The sequence below is a fragment of the Pelodiscus sinensis genome, chromosome 23, assembly GCF_049634645.1.
Source record: "Pelodiscus sinensis isolate JC-2024 chromosome 23, ASM4963464v1, whole genome shotgun sequence".
Taxonomy (NCBI): Eukaryota; Metazoa; Chordata; order Testudines; family Trionychidae; genus Pelodiscus; species Pelodiscus sinensis.
The window spans coordinates 5,402,962-5,418,254 of record NC_134733.1 but is presented as its reverse complement, the minus strand read 5'-3'; the positions used below and the strand labels follow the sequence as shown (position 1 = coordinate 5,418,254).

Below are 15,293 nucleotides of genomic sequence, written 5' to 3'. Positions count from 1 at the left end.
TGCCAGCATAGCCCTTATTATACGCTTCCCTGCCCAACTAGGATAGCCTGTTGCATGTGTACTTAGGACTGCTAGACCCCCAAACCCAGCCCCTGTGAGATGGCTGTCCTGAATCCAAATGGCCCGCTGCACCGTGACAGATTGGCTTGGCCGGGGCTGGCCCACAACATTTTGGCACCTGAGGCGGGGAGCTCAAATGACGCCCCCATGCCCCCTTTTCTCCTGCCTGCCTGTTGTGTCTCTTGTGCCCTCCTTCCTCCAGCACAGCACTCCCCCATCCCTGTGCGTCTAGAGCAGAGAGAACACATCTGCATCAGCAGCAGACACAATTTTCTACACTCTGGGTCCTAGTGGTCCCCCCTTCCCTCCCCACACACACAGTTTGGCACCTAAGGCGGCCGCCTCAGTTCTCCTCATGGTAATGCAGCCCAGGGCTTGGCTAATGGCTCCTGGCCAGTTTTCCAGCTATTGACTGAAAGGTACAGCCCACTGATTGGCCACCCTTGGGGTTTAATATTAAGCAAGTTTGAGAGACCCGATAAATCTGGCTGGGTTTGTTTGTCTAAAGACACAGCAGGTGGGTACAGGCCGGAAAGAGTCAAAGCCTCACCCGTCCTTCCCAGGAAGTGAATTCTCACCGCGTGCTCACTTCACCTAATGCAGAAGGTGCGTTTCCCTTAAAAGGACCTGGGGATTCCAGTGGATGAGAAGCTAGATATGAGTCAACAGGGTGCCCTTGTAGCCAAGAAGGCTAATGGCATATGGGGTGCATTAGGAGGAGCATTGCCAGCAGATCTAGAGAAGTGATTATTCCTCTTTATTCAGCTCTGGTGAGGCCACATCTGGAGTATTGTGTCCAGTTCTGGGCCCCCCACTATAGAAAGGTTGTGGACGCATTGGAGAGGGTCCTGCGGAGGGCAACCAAAATGCTAAGAGGGCTGGAGTCCATGAGCTATGAGGAGAGGCTGAGGGATTTGGGTTTGTTTAGTCTGCAGAAGGGAAGAGCAAGGGGGGATTTGATAGCAGCCTTCAACTTCCTGAAGGGAGGTTCCAAAGAGGATGGAGAGAGGCTGTTCTCAGTGGTGACGGATGGCAGAATAAGGAGCAATGGTCTCAAGTTACAGAGAGAGAGGTTGGATATTAGGAAATACTATTTCCCTAGGCGGGTGGGGAAGCCCTGGGCTGGGTTCCCTAGGGAGGGGGTGGAATCTCCATCCCTAGAGGTGTTTAAGTCTCAGCTTGGCAAAGCCCTGGCTGGGTTGATTGAGTTGCGTTGGTCCTGCCTTGGGCAGGGGGCTGGACCCGATGACTCCTGAGGTCTCTTCCAGCTCTAGGATTCTATGATCTAAAATATCCGCATGTTGTCGTTGATCCAGGACTCTCGTGGCTCCTATGTCTATGCATTAAAGCCAGGGAAGGTCCAGCTGCATGGCCATCAGCCAAGCTCTGGGGAGGTCAACACGGCATTTAACCCTAACCCTCCGAGCCAGGGGCCACAGGCTAGAGGGACTTGTGCTGATGCTTGAAAAATGGCCGTAGCTTGGACCCTGAGCCCACCCTCTGCCTAAGGCTTCAAGCAGTAGCACAAACCCCGAGTCTGTTGATCCTGGCTGGCAGGCCCACTTCAAAATGCCGTGTAGACGTAGCCTAGGGCTGCCTCCGGCGCGCCAATAGCTGCCTTTGGGACCATTGCTTTCGGGCGGCTCAGTGCTGCAGGCTCAGCTCTCAGGTAGGGAACGGATGCTGGGCTTGCAGAAAAGGGGCTGACGGCCCTAAAGAACCCAGCATGTTGGTTTCAGACCCTGGAAGAGGCCGACGGGGCGGAGGCCGAGCTGTGCGAGGTCCAGCACTTCGGGATGAAGGTGCTAGCAGGGATGAAGCCGCCACCTCTGGAAGAACAGCCGCATGGCACGGTGAGCCCTGGTCAGCTGGGGAGGACCTGGGGGCCTGTTGGCCCACTGAGGAAAGCGCCCTGCGGGTGGGGGGAGTTTCTTACCGTACTTGGGAGGGGAGCCGCTCTCTCCAGCTCAGCTAAGAGTTTGTGGCGTGAGACACAGCGAATCTGACGTCCTGTCCCACGCAGGCCAGAGATCCTCCCCAGAACAGCCCCTACAAACCATCCCCTTCGGATCCCAAATTCGCCCACGTTGCAGACTCGCCACAGCCCTTGGCAAAGTGCTCCGACAGTTCGCTCCCCACCCGACCCGCAGCCTGAAATTGCTGAGTGAATTGTCAACCTCCCCGAGAAATCCATGGGGAAATCTGCTCCATTTGAGCCCAACGGAAGGTTTTCCAAGAATGTTCGACGTGAACCCCTTTGTTCAGAGCAGCCAAAACGTCTCAGGTCAATTCCGCAGGAAAATGTCCCTTGTTTTGTCTCAAGTGGACTGAAACTTTCAATCCACTCAGAATGAGATTTTTTTTTTGAGGTTTTCATTTTGATTTGGGCATTTGGGGGGATTTTTTCACTTTTTTTATTTTTTTTTAAATGAGCCAAAACACCTTAATCTCCCAGAGCTCCCATCCAGATGTGCCTTTCCTACCTGCCTGGAAGCAGGCCATGCTTCTGGAGGGGGGGGTATGTGCCACCTCACCCTGCTACCCACAGCTGACGCGCCATGTAATCTTAGGACCTCTGGGCATGTCTCTGGATTCCATTCCCTCCCTAGAAACACAAGACGTCAGCTGGGATTCTCCGCCGGTTCCCGTTCTCCTCCTCCCTGCAGAGGATGAGCGTCCTGGTGAAGCTGTCTGGCGATGCCCCGGTGGAGGCATACATGAAGGGAGCTCCAGAGATGGTGGCCAGTCTCTGTAAAAAGGAAACAGGTACAGGGTAGGGACCCCCGTCTTGTAGCTACTAGGGTTGCCAGGTGTCCGGTTTTCTCCCGGACTGTCCATTATTTGGGTCCCCTGTCCGGTAAAAAAAAAAAAAGAGAGAGAGAGAGAGAAAATACGGGGTGCCCAGTATTTCCTGTTTCCCTCGGATGAAAGCCTAGTGGGGACAATTTTCCCCTGCTGCATCCAGTGGGGGCGGGGGAATGAGGAGCACAGGGCCATTTAAAGACACAGCGCCTTTTTATTTTATTTTTTTTCCCCTCAACAGAATTTTTTCCCTATGTTTTGGGGGGGGGGGTCAGTATTTTTTGTTAAACCATCTGGCAACCCTAGTCCTTACTGAAGAAGCCTAAGAATCTGCCACCCAAATCTCTTCAGGTCATGTACCTTGATTGCCAGCTCCTGCAATAACTGTGAACTTCCTTAGCTTGGGAGCAAAAGGGAAGGGATCAAACCACTCTGTGGACAGGGTATGAAATGAGTTTCTTCTGGAATTCCCAGTAGCCCACAAGGGGACAGATTCTGATCAGACCTTGTTCCCAGACTTGTTCTGTGCAGGCTCCCTAGTGCCTTGACTGTAGTAAGCTTTTCTGAACTGATGCAGCCTTTTTTCGTAGTCCCTGTGGATTTCTCCCAGTTGTTACGACATTACACTACAGACGGTTTCCGGGTCCTGGGACTTGCCTACAAAACACTAACTACTGTCAAAACCTTTGAGGAAGCTCAGCAGCTGACTAGGTGCGTGAGCAATACATGAGGTTTTCCTTCATTCTCGCTTTCCTCTCTTGTTTCTCGTATGCTCCTTGTGGTACGTAAAGCCCTTTGAGACAGCTAGAGCCAAATGAAATTTAGAACCTAAAAACGGCCATGTTCAACAGTCGGTCTAGCCTAGTGTCCTGTCTTCTGATGGTGGCCAATGCCAGGTGCCCCAGAGGGAGTGAACAGAACAAATAATCATCAAGTGATTACTCCCCTGTCGCTTCTGACAAGCAGAGGCTAGGGACAGCATCCCTGCCCGTCTTGGCTAATAGCTATTGATGGACCTGTCCTCCATGAATTTATCTAGTTCTTTTTTGAACCCTGGTATAGTTCTGGGCTTTGCAACATCCTCTGGCAAGGAGTTCCACAGGTTGAGTGTGTGCTGTATAGAGAGATACTTCCTTTTCTTTGGCTGTGTCTAGACTGGCCAGTTTTTCCAGAAAATCAGCCGCTTTTCCGGAAAAACTTGCCAGCTGTCTACACTGGCCGCTTGAATTTCCGCAAAAGCACTGACTTCCTACTGTCTGAAATCAGAGCTTTTTGCGGAAATACTATGCTGCTCCCATTCAGGCAAAAATCCCAGTGTAGACAGTTGAGATTTGTTTTCCCCCGATCGCGAAAATGGCAATCGGGGCTTTTTTGCGCAAAAGCTCGTCTAGATTGGCCATGGACGCTTTTCCACAAAGAGTGCTTTTGCGCAAAAGCGTCCGTGCCAATCTAGACGCTCTTTTCCAAAAATGCTTTTAACGGAAAAACTTTTCCATTAAAAGAATTTCCGGAAAATCATGCCAGTCTAGACGTAGCCTTTGTGTTTGACCAAAATTCTTTTCTGGGAAGAAAAAGGTGGACTCAGTGGCACTGGAACATTTCACAAATTAGTGTCTGTTTCACTAAATTGTTTCAGCTGGGGGGAAAACAGCTACATCATACAAAAAAAATGAAATGGTTTTTGGGATTTTTTTTTTTTATCCCAGACTTCATTTTCCAATGTCCTGTAATTTTATTAAACTGTTGAAAAATGATTGTTTCATTCAATCCCAAAGCAATTTGTTTGTTTTGGACTTGCTGGCAAACCGAAAAATCCCTTCCTCGCACAGCTCCAGGGTCTGCATTGAAGCCAAAACGAATTCAGGGAAGCTCTCTGGCCTCTGTTAGAGGTCAGACTAGATGATCGCAGTGGTCCTTTCTGAGCCTGGAGAGCTGAATCTCTGAAGAGTAGATCTAAGTGGCTTTTTTTAAGGATCAGACTCCAAATCTGGCTAAAGTAGCTGCTATCGGACAGCATTGCACCAGTGCCTAGTCTAAATCGCTCCCCTACTCTTGTTCTGGGGTCTGACACGTATGCCATGTGCCCCGTTATGTCCTGGCAGGGACGCCGTAGAGAGTGGAATGAGTCTCCTTGGCTTCCTCGTGATGAGAAATGTTCTCAAGGCAGAGACGGCACCTGTGATCCACCTGCTAAGGAACGCAAACATCCGCACCGTCATGGTGACAGGTAACTGGCCGTGCTGCGTCTAAGGTGGGCACTAGGGATGTTAAATGTAGATTCATTGGCTAATCGAATTGTCAATGCAATTTGCATCGATTAGTCGATAAGGGCACCTCCGCTTTTGAAGTGAAGCCACAGCCCTGGGTGCTACCCTTCAAAGGCAAAAACACTGTGGGGACTCAAGCAGTTCCCCCTGGGCCTGTGCTCCCCACGGCATTTCGAAGCAGCAGCACTGCGTGGAGTACCCAGCTGACCATGGGCTCCATGCGGTGCTGCCGCTTTGAAATGCCATGTGCAGCCCGGACCAACTGGGGGCTCCCTAGCTGGCCCCAGGCTGCACGCAGCATTTCAAAGCAGCAGTGCCACATGGAGCCCAGGGTCTGGCCACGGGCTCCCCGTGGAGCTGCTGCTTTGAAGCACCCCCTTATCTCCCCTTCCCCCACTTCCTTTTTCTGATAGAGGCAGCAAGGTGGGGAGGGAAGCTACTAGTTGATTAGAATGTTGACTATCCAATAAGCACTTGCTTATCGGTTAGTCGTTCACATCCCTAGTGGGGAAGGAAGAGGCCACATCTGTCGAAGAGATCACATATTTATAGCTCCTTGCCACACTAATGTAATAAACAGTCTTTTGAAGAAGTGTGGGGCCTAATGGTTAGAGCTCCTGGAAGTCTGGAGTTCTGTTTTTAACTCTGCCCCTGACCGAGTATCCTCAGGCAAGTCGCTCTGCTCCTTAGTTTATTCGTCCGTAAAACGTGGTTAGCAAATCGGACCGAATTCACCATGGGAGGGGCCGGGGAGATTCAAGGGATCTCAAAGTTCTTTACAGACATCCAGGGGCGCCTGGAAAAGACGTGATCCGGGCTCGTGCCATGTTTGTTTCCCTTTGATGGTTACAGGAGGTGTGGAAGTTTTTTTTGTAGACCGGCTGAATGGGGAAGTTCTGCTTTCCTGCTTTTTCGTTTTCTTTATTATGAACTGTGGCAAGCTCAGCAGTGCTAAGTCTGGTTCTGGCTGTGGGCCGGTGTGGCCCCGTTCTGAGAGGTGTGACCCCCCCCCCCCACCCCATCTGTCTCTCCTTGCCAGGGGACAACATGCTGACAGCAGTGAATGTGGCCAAGAGCTGCCGGATGGTGGAGGTGAAGGAGCGGGTGGTGTTCGTGAACGCCGCGCCTCCCAGCCACGACAAACCCGCCGCCCTCAAATTCATCTCCGACGATGCCCCCCAGGGCCAGGAGCAGCCAGAAGTGAGTCCCAGGAAGCCCCCACAGCTGTGTGGGTGGGTCCCTTCCCTCATGTGAGAGTATGGCGCACGCACGGCCCTGCAAGCGCCCTCGTCCCCACAGCTGGGTGTGTCAGGCTGGTACAGCAGAGAGCTGGCTTTGGAGGGCTGGCTGCCGCACGTCCCGTAGCACGGGGCCCTGCAGTGGAGCCTGGTAACTGGTTCCCCTCCTCCTTTCCGCCTCCATTTTCTGCAACGTCATGTCGCCCGGAGGCCCCTGTCAGGAGCTGAGCCCCACTGGTCCAGGAGCTACCCAAGTGCCCTGTGTCTTGCTCCTGCAAGCAGGCCGCCCCTCCACCCCCTGAACATACGTATCCCCTTCACACCACAACAAGCAGGCCCAGGCCGGAGCAGGCTGGTCCTGAGCTTCTCTGTGGCTGCTCCCAACATCTGGCTGGTTAGGATCTGCTCTGCCCTGCCCTTCCTCAGTCCGGACAGGCCATCTCCAGCGAGCTGAGAACTGGGCATGACCCTGAGTTGGGTCCAGGGGCTGGCCCGGCTTGATCGCAATCCAGCTCTTGTGTTGGCCTGGAGAGGGAGGATTTCCCTGCCTCGGCCGTCGCATCCTGCTCCCCCCCGCCGGCTACTGATCACAGCTGCGGGGCGACATGAGGAGCCAAGCCGGCAAGGAGCTGAGCGGCCGGTGCTGTGGTTTGGTCCGCAGGGCCTGTACCAGCAGGATGCCTCCTTCCTTGAGCAGCCGCCCTGTCACCTGGCGCTGAACGGGAAATCCTTCGCTGTGGTTTGCGAACACTTCCCCCACCTGCTCCCCAGGGTGAGTCCTTCCCTCTCCTCCCGCCTCCCGCGAGCAGCCTGGTGGTGGCAAAGCCTGCCCTGCAGATGCTGGGCAGTGGGGACAGCTACGGTCTCCTGCCTGCCCCCGGCTGGGCTTTACGCGTCGTCTCCTTGTTTTCTGCCCAAGCCTGGCAGGAGCAGAACAAGCTGCCGTGTGCCCGGGCGGCTGTGGGTTTGTCTCGAGGGTTGCCAGGTATCCTGTATTGACCCGGACAATCCGGTATTTTCACCCTCTGATAAAAAAAAAAAAAATTCAGAAAATACTGGACACCTAAAATGTCTGTTAGGTTCTGATTTTTTTTTTCCCCAGCCAGGAAGCGAAAATACCGGACACCTGGCAACCCTAGCGCCCCGGGCCCCGACACCCACCGTCTCCAGCCCCATGCTTATCTGGTTCCACAGAGAAGCTGAGTTCTGGCTTGAACAAGAACACAAAATGGCCACTGGGAAAAAGCCTAAAGACCCAGGGGAAGCAATGCCTTCCCTGGGTCTTAGTGCTCAACTGCTCCCCTGTTCCTAACTCTGCACTCACTGTGAAAGGGGCCATGCTTTTTTAATGCTGTTTTATTATTTAATTTTTTTTCTCAACAACTTTGGTTTCTTCCCCCCCTTTTTTTTTTCAACAGAATTTTTTCCTCTGTGGGGGGGTGTGGTTTTTTTTGTTTTTTTTGTTTTTGTTTTTTTTTTTTTGTTTGGTTGGTTTTTTTTAAGGGGGAGGGGTGTTCGGTACTTTTGGTTCAACCATCTGGCAACCCTATTTGTCTCCCTGCAACCCGTGCGAGGAGGCAGCCCCTCTCCTGTAGGATTTCAGGGCCCTTTGTAGCTAGGAGTCTCCCCTACACGTGGTCCCTGGGGTTCCCACCATCACTGGCCATTTCTGAGGAGTCTCTGGGACCAGTGATCCCAAATCCCCATAAGAACCATCAGCAGATGCTGCCTGGATGCCGCTGGCCACGATCCACCGTCCCCATCTACTCCCTGTGGAAGCAAACCGGGGAGCAGCGTCACGCCAGCAAGGAGAACGGCCCTCCTCTCGGGCAGCAGCCACTTCCAGCGTGTTGAGGTGCCCCAGACTCTGGCCCTGAAGCAGCGCTCCATGAGTCTGTTGTGTAGCCAGGCTGGCTGCTGGTGCCTTCGCTTCCCTAACGGTGACGCGCTTTCCCTTTCAGATCCTAATTCAGGCCACGATTTTCGCTCGCATGTCGCCCGACCAGAAAACTCAGCTGGTTTACAGCTTACAGGACCTGAAGTAAGTTCCTAGCCCCCTGGGAGGGGAGGCGCCAAGGGGGGCGATGGGATAGGTGAAGATCTAGCACATCCCTCCAAAGCGGAGGAACTGAGATTAGGCGATCCATACGTTCCCCTCTGGCCTTAACCTGTAGATTCTGTGAAGTACCAACCACCCTCATCTTTCCCAAACCCAGTGCAAGCTGGCGTGGCAGGACCGGTCCCAGAGCACTGGACGCGTCTTATTAATAGAGACGCTAGGTCACTGCCGTGAGCAGATAACCATGTGGTCATTCGAACACCTTGCAACTCTGCCCTCCGCTGAGGGGTTTTGAATCAGTCTTCATGGAATGACTCTTTGTGGCAAGAAATGTTTTGTAATCAAATGGGGCGGGGCGGGGAGTCGGACACCTGCATCCTGCTCCTGACTCGGCTACAACGTGATCCCTCCTCTCTGTGCCTCCATTTCCCTCGCCCTCCAATGGGGTTGATGATCATTCTAGCCTCTCTCCCCCCGTAGGGGGGGGGGGTGAGGCTGAGTGCTATGAAGGGCTTTGCACCTGTTAGCAGGGGATTGTGATGTTGTTTTAACATGCAATGCCCAATGTTCTCCGCCCCTGGCTCCAGGGAGCTGTTTGGGCCAGGATGAGGGGGAACCCTTTGGCTTATATTGTGAGCGCCTGCGTGTCTCTTGCTGCAGCTATTGCGTGGGCATGTGCGGAGATGGGGCCAACGACTGCGGGGCGCTGAAGGCAGCCGACGTGGGGATCTCGCTCTCCGAGGCAGAGGCCTCTGTGGCTTCCCCGTTCACCTCCACAGTCGCCACCATCGAGTGTGTGCCCACGCTCATCAGGTGGGCTCTGGCCACCATGGACCTGCGTGGCAGGAGCGGGGATGTGACCACGGCAAGGGGGTGGCAAACCAGTCCTGAGGCCACGTTGTGGCTGTGTAACCGCCACCGGGCAGATTGGAACCTGGGACCTCTGGAGCTTAGTCGAGGAGCCTCTACAGCATGAGCTATAAAGCCAGCTAGCTCTCAGCCTGGGCTGTAGAGGTCTCTTGTTGTTATCTGGTGCTGTGGTCTCAGTGCCACTGCATGGGACAGAGAACCATGCTAGGTGTGTGGGGAATGTGGGGATTAATTCATGAACAATATTCTGAGACTCTCAGAGCTTGTATTTTAGCGGCTGTGGCCTGTGACTCCCCAGTCCCTCCTATCTTCACCCCTTGCCCTCTCTGCACGTCACCCTGCCGGGAGAATCCATGACCTGCGCTAGGCCCGGGCCCTAGCCTCTCTTGGCATTAGGTTGGCTGCCAAGCTGCGGTCACCAGCAGTGTCATGAGTTGGAGTCCCCCCCGCCCATCCCTTTGCCCCTTGCTATGTATTTTAAGGCTCCTGAACCATTGAGGCTGCTTTGCCCATGAGGCACCTGGTCTTCCTCCCTCCTCCAAAATGGCGCCCCGTTGATTCATAAACCCCTCCCCCTTGCACGGCCTGGCCCCCGTGCCCACAAATGGCAGGTGTCTCAAGGCTTCCTGGTCTCTTGCAGGGAAGGCCGATGTTCTCTGGTCACCTCCTTTGGGGTTTTTAAGTACATGGCCCTGTACAGCCTGGTGCAATTCGTCTCTGTGCTTCTGCTCTACACGGTGAGTGTTTCCGGGAGATTCCTGGCTGGGTCAGTGGAGCGAGAGGGACTGGAGGGGTCTGGGAAGCTGTAAGACGATGCTGCAGCCTCCACCTTTAAACCCCCCCAGTTGGAATTCCATGTGGGCCCCTTGCTTGCCACCGTCTCGCAGTCCCTGGCCGGGCGAGCGAGGCGACGGAGCTGGCCGCTTGAGACGTGCAGGCTGAGGGTCAACTGGGCCATGGAGACTGAACTCTCTGGGGCCTTGAAAGCTGTTTGTGTGGCCAGTCGGGGCAGGCGAGTGCCTGCAGGCTGTCTGGAGAGGGCAGCCTTGTATGAACGGAGGCCCAGGATCTCGGAGACTGAGTTGAGCGCCTTTCACCAGAGCAGAAAGCTGCCCCGCCAGAAGCCCTGCAGGCGGCAGAACACTGAGCTCCCTTACGGCCTGGTGTCGCCAAGAGCCCTCCGTGCCGGGAGAGGGGCGGCTTCGGAGGAGAGCTCGTCCAGGCCTCGGCTGCAGCCCTGGCGCTTGGTGAAAGTGGGGGGCTGTTGAGGTGAATGAGGGGAGGGAAGTGTGTGCGTGTCAGAGGGGGCGATGGAGCGTTGGGGAGGGGAGCGTCCTGTGATGCCGGACAGCGTCTGGCTCTGCACTGGTGTTTGTAAATCTGAAGGACAAAACAGTAGACACCATCATGTGTCTGTAGGGTTGCCAGGTGTCCGGTTTTCACCCGGACAGTTCAGTATTTGTGTCCCCCGTCCAGTAAAAAAAACAGAAAATACTGGACATGTGAAAAGTCCAGTGTTTCTTGTTTCCCTCGGATAGAAGCCCAGCAGGGACAGTTTTCCCCTGCCATGTCTAGCAGGGGCAGAGGAGTGAGGACGGCAGGGCCATTTAAAGGCGGAGCGATTTTTTTTTTTTTTTTTTTGGCTCAACAACTTTGGTCTCCCCCTTTTTTCTCTCTCTCTCTTCTCTTCTCAGCCAAGTTTGCCATGTTCAGGATTTTTGTTGAAAGGATCTAGCAAACCTATGTGTCTGCTGGAACTGGAACTGTGTGTCCTAGCCCCCTTTACTGCCAAAACAAACGGGGATTCTCTGTGACCTTCTGTAGTCAGGGCCTGTGTTTTTTCCATAACTGAGCTGTCTCCCTGCAGTGCCCAGGCCACTCTGAGGGCTCCAGCACAGCGGACACCGATTTGTTGTAGTGTTGTGAGCTCGGGTCTTTCCTCCCACGGATTCCCGGCCCTGGCAGAGTTTGCTCTGGTGAAAGGAGCTCAGTTGACAGGGTCGTGTTGCAGTGCCTTGCTGTGTCTGCTGGATTTGAACCAATCACCTGGAGAGGCAGCTTCTGCAGCCCCCTGTCCAGTCCCCCGAGCCCTCCCCGTCTGCTCCTGATGTTACCTTCCCTTTCTCCTTCTTTCCTGCCTGCACCCAGATTAACACCAACCTGAGTGACTTTCAGTTCCTCTTCTTCGACCTGATCATCACTACGACTGTGGCTGTGCTGATGGGCAAGACCGGACCCGCCAAGGAACTGGGCACCAAGCGCCCCCAAGGGACACTGATCAGTATTATTGTCCTCGGCAGCCTCCTCCTCCAGACCGCTCTGCTGATCACGGTTCAGCTCATGAGCTACTTCATCACCGTCTCGCAGAGCTGGCAAGTGGCTGCCTGGGAACCTGATAGAGCAGCTAAAAGGGGGGAGACCCCGGTGGCCCAAAAGCTTATTTTGGCCTCAGGGAAGGTCAGATCTGCAGGCATCCAGCCTGGTATCCTGCCTCCACCCTGGCCAGCACCATCTATATCTGTGCCAGCAGGCTGCCGGAGGCGGTTTGTAAGCAACCTGCCCCGAGAGGAAGTTCCTTCCTACCCCCTATCAAATGAGTCGCGCCCTGAAGCATGGGGATTCGTACAGGATGAATCCGTCATCTGGACTTCCCTAGTCCAGCAACACCTCTGGTCCAGCCTCATCGGTGATCCTGGGGGTGCTCTAGGGCTGGAGCGCTCATGGGGGAAAACCAGCCAGCTGGGGTCAGGAGCGTGGCTGGAGTAGGGAAGAACGGAGCCCTTGCGCCCTGGTGGGCCTACAGGCCAGCGCAGTGGGGCTCTGGTGGGGGGGGAGGCTGATGCCCCAGAGTTCTGGAGCAGCTGAGCCCTGGGGTGGCCCAAAGGCAGGAGCTATGGAACCGTAGTGTCTTGGGAGGGAGCAGCAGTGGAGCCCCAGGGAGACAGAGGGGCAGGCATGGACCTCCCGCTCTGATCCGGAGGATGCTGGAGAAGGCAGGTTCAGCCTGTGCTCATGTTTGTCCACTAACCCACATCTGGAAGCCAAATGCTGCTTCTAATAGCGGGGGGTGGCACAGGACCAGGAGTGGAGCTATTGGGCCGGCAGCCAGGACCCTGGGGCTGGGGGTGAAGCCCCGGCTAAAACCAAAGTTGCTGCAGCCCCCGCCACCTCCCGAGTTCCTACGCCTGTGCTCTGCAGCCCCAGTCAAGGTAGCCGCACGTTGTAGGCAGGGCCTGCTGTCTCATGCCTGACCCCTGCCTCTCCCCTTCTTCCCATCCAGGTACGTCCCTTTGAACAGCACGGTGACCGCCCCGCAGAACCTGCCCAACTACGAGAACACCGTGGTGTTCTGCGTCTCAGGCTTCCAGTACCTGATCCTCGCCGTCGCCATGTCCAAGGGATACCCCTTCCGGGAGCCTCTGTACACCAACGGTGAGCCAGCCCGCCCACCTCCGTGTGGGTCTGTGGCGGAGCGGTCTGTGGTCCTTTGGCTCCTGTAACGAGCCTCTTGTGGTGGGGGGGGGCATGTCCGGGCCCTCTGACGGTGCCTTTCTCCCCCTCCCCCCCCAGTGCCGTTCCTGCTTGTCCTCGTGGCTCTCTTCGGCCTGATGATGGCGCTAACGCTTTACCCGCTGGGCTTCCTGAGAGCCGTGTTGATGCTGAAAGACATCAGCGACATGAGCTTCAAGCTGCTGCTTCTGGGCATGGCCACCCTCAACTTCTTCACAGCCTTCATGCTGGAGGTAGGAGGGGCGGGCATGGGGGCTGGGCGCTCGGGCGGTGAATTCGGGGGGAGGGCCAGAGTCCCCCTCGCTCGTACCCCCCATGAGCCGATGTGCCCAATGGGTGCCGGGCATCGCTCCCAGCACCAATCAATGCCACCAAGCGTATCAGCCGGGTGATCCTGCAGAATTGGGGATCCCAAGCTGGGCCCTTCTGATTTACCCCCCAGCGTAATCCTGATCCAGGTCTCCTCCTGGCCTATACCCAGGCGGCCGAAGGGCCCTTGCCCTCCACTGGGCTGCAGGGGGGGTGTTGGGAAGGGAGCGGGGCACTGCTCCCCCATTTTCCCTATGTCCCCTGCCAGGAGCCTGAGGGTACATCTAAACTACATTCTTTTTTCGAAAGGAGATTTGCAAATGCGGTGCTAATTTGCATATCTTCTTCCGATCGCTTTTTCGAAAGCGGGTTTTTTTTTTTCCGAAAGTGAAAACAGTTTAGCCAGGGTTTTTTTTGATTGAACCCCCCCTTTTTCGATTGAACCCTGTACACCTTGTTTTTTAAGGAAGAAGGGTTCTTTCAAAACGGGGGGTTCTTTCGGAGGAAAAAAACCGTCTTAACTGCGTTCACTTTCGAAAGAACCGCTTTCGAAAAAGCGATCAGGAGACGATATGCTAATTAGCGCCGAATTTGCATATCTCCTTGCGAGAAAAGAGCGTTGTCTAGACGTACCCTGAGTCGCTCTCCTCCTGCCCCGCCAGACCGCCCTGGACCACGGCATGCTCAACTGCCTGCGCAAGCTGCACCGGAGGAGGGCCTCTAAGAAGCTGTTCAAGAGGCTGCAGCAGGAGCTTCGGCTGCAGCAGCCGGCCTGGCCCCCGCTGAACGAGCCGCTCTTCGCCACGCCCAAAATGGCCATCTCCGTCAGCTAGCCCCGCCTCCTGGGCCGCCAGCGAGAGCCTGGCCTCCCCCGATGCAGCCCCATTGTCGGTCCCTCGCAGCCTCCCCGGGGCTCTGGCTCCAGCCAGGCTCTCCGCGGCCAGCCCTGGGGCGCTCGTCTCGGGACATGGCTGCGGGAGGCAGAGGAAGGGCAGGGGGAGACCGTCTCCCCTGGAGCACAAGAATCGACCCTTCCTCGCTCTGGGAAGCAGGGCGGGCGCCTGCAGAACTCCCCTGGAGCAGCTGCCCTTCCCTTGCGAAACGAGTCCAGCCCTCTGGCTGCATGGCACGCACAGTACTGTCCATCCAGACCACTCCTTGCCTCCCTGCTTGGGAAGTGCCCGGATTGTTGCTACTGTTCCCAACATCTGGGCCACATGCCACCCCTGTCACCGCCTGCTGGGGGAAGCTGCAGGCCCAGATTCCCATCCGGAGCCACCCCTCTGAGAGCCAGATCCGTCACGTGTGAGTGACTGATCCGTCCACTAGATCCAGCGGTGTCTGGGAATCGGGGCTGCCCTGGTCACCACGCCCCATCAACCGGTTAGCTGCCCTGGAAAGGGCCCCGGCTGACTCCTCCACCCCCATGGACCACACTCCTCCGTCCGCTGCGGGGTGGCTGGGTCCGATCCCCAGCCGGGTGATTGGCCCTGGGGCGGAGCAGTCCTCGTGGCTGCGTTGCACCGTGTCGGTGTGTGAAGAGGAGCCCGCACCCGGGTGTCCTTGCTGTTAAAAGCCACTCGTGAAAGCTGGCCTCTGTGGCCGGGATGCTGCACTCGCCCTGTGGCTCTTCTCCCTGTCAACAAGCCGCCGGCGTCCCTCTGCAGACAAGGCAGCGTCCTCCACGCAGCTGTGCGGAGCAGACAGCTTGCAGGCCCTGTTTGCAGCACACTGCAAGACCAGGCGTGACCGGCTGCTGAAACGCGACAGAGGGAGGGGTTAGGGATATTTAGAAGACGGTTGAGAGCTGTATTTATTCTCCCTACCCCACTCCCACCCCTTTGCCTGTTCATCAGAGCAGGTAGAATTGAGGCAGCCAGCTGTACTGTCCATCCAGACCACTCCTTGCCTCCCCGCTTGGGAAGTCCCTGGATTGTTGCTGCTGTTCCAAACAGCTGGGCCATGTGCCACCCCTGTCGCCACCTGCTGGGGGAAGCTGCAGGCCCAGATTCCCATCCGGAGCCACCCCTCTGAGAGCCAGATTTGTGCCCGGCCATTGCTGATGTGCCGTCTGCTAGCACATTGCTGGTGATGCTTCGACACAGTGTTGGAAGGTGTGTAGGCTGTAAGATCTATTTTTATTCGTCAAAGTGCATAGAGTGTGTGAGTGTGAGAGAG

General features: G+C 55.7%; 1 protein-coding gene across 4 annotated transcripts in view; it reads left to right on the top strand.

Annotated features, from left to right (window-relative positions):
• The window catches only part of ATP13A2 (ATPase cation transporting 13A2), a 70,129-nt gene extending 55,207 nt beyond the window's left edge, over positions 1-14,922 (top strand). For all 4 annotated transcript variants that reach the window (XM_075906749.1, XM_014569586.2, XM_075906751.1 and 1 more), the window contains exons 17-29: positions 1,800-1,913; positions 2,670-2,826; positions 3,453-3,573; positions 4,965-5,089; positions 6,169-6,329; positions 7,029-7,139; positions 8,329-8,408; positions 9,087-9,239; positions 9,937-10,033; positions 11,445-11,668; positions 12,577-12,728; positions 12,867-13,039; positions 13,778-14,922. In XM_075906749.1, the coding sequence (XP_075762864.1) occupies positions 1,800-1,913; positions 2,670-2,826; positions 3,453-3,573; positions 4,965-5,089; positions 6,169-6,329; positions 7,029-7,139; positions 8,329-8,408; positions 9,087-9,239; positions 9,937-10,033; positions 11,445-11,668; positions 12,577-12,728; positions 12,867-13,039; positions 13,778-13,948 (1,839 nt within the window). In that variant the 3' untranslated portion in view covers positions 13,949-14,922. The remainder of the gene's footprint in view (positions 1-1,799; positions 1,914-2,669; positions 2,827-3,452; positions 3,574-4,964; positions 5,090-6,168; positions 6,330-7,028; positions 7,140-8,328; positions 8,409-9,086; positions 9,240-9,936; positions 10,034-11,444; positions 11,669-12,576; positions 12,729-12,866; positions 13,040-13,777) is intronic.
• The last annotated feature ends 371 nt before the right edge of the window (positions 14,923-15,293 follow it).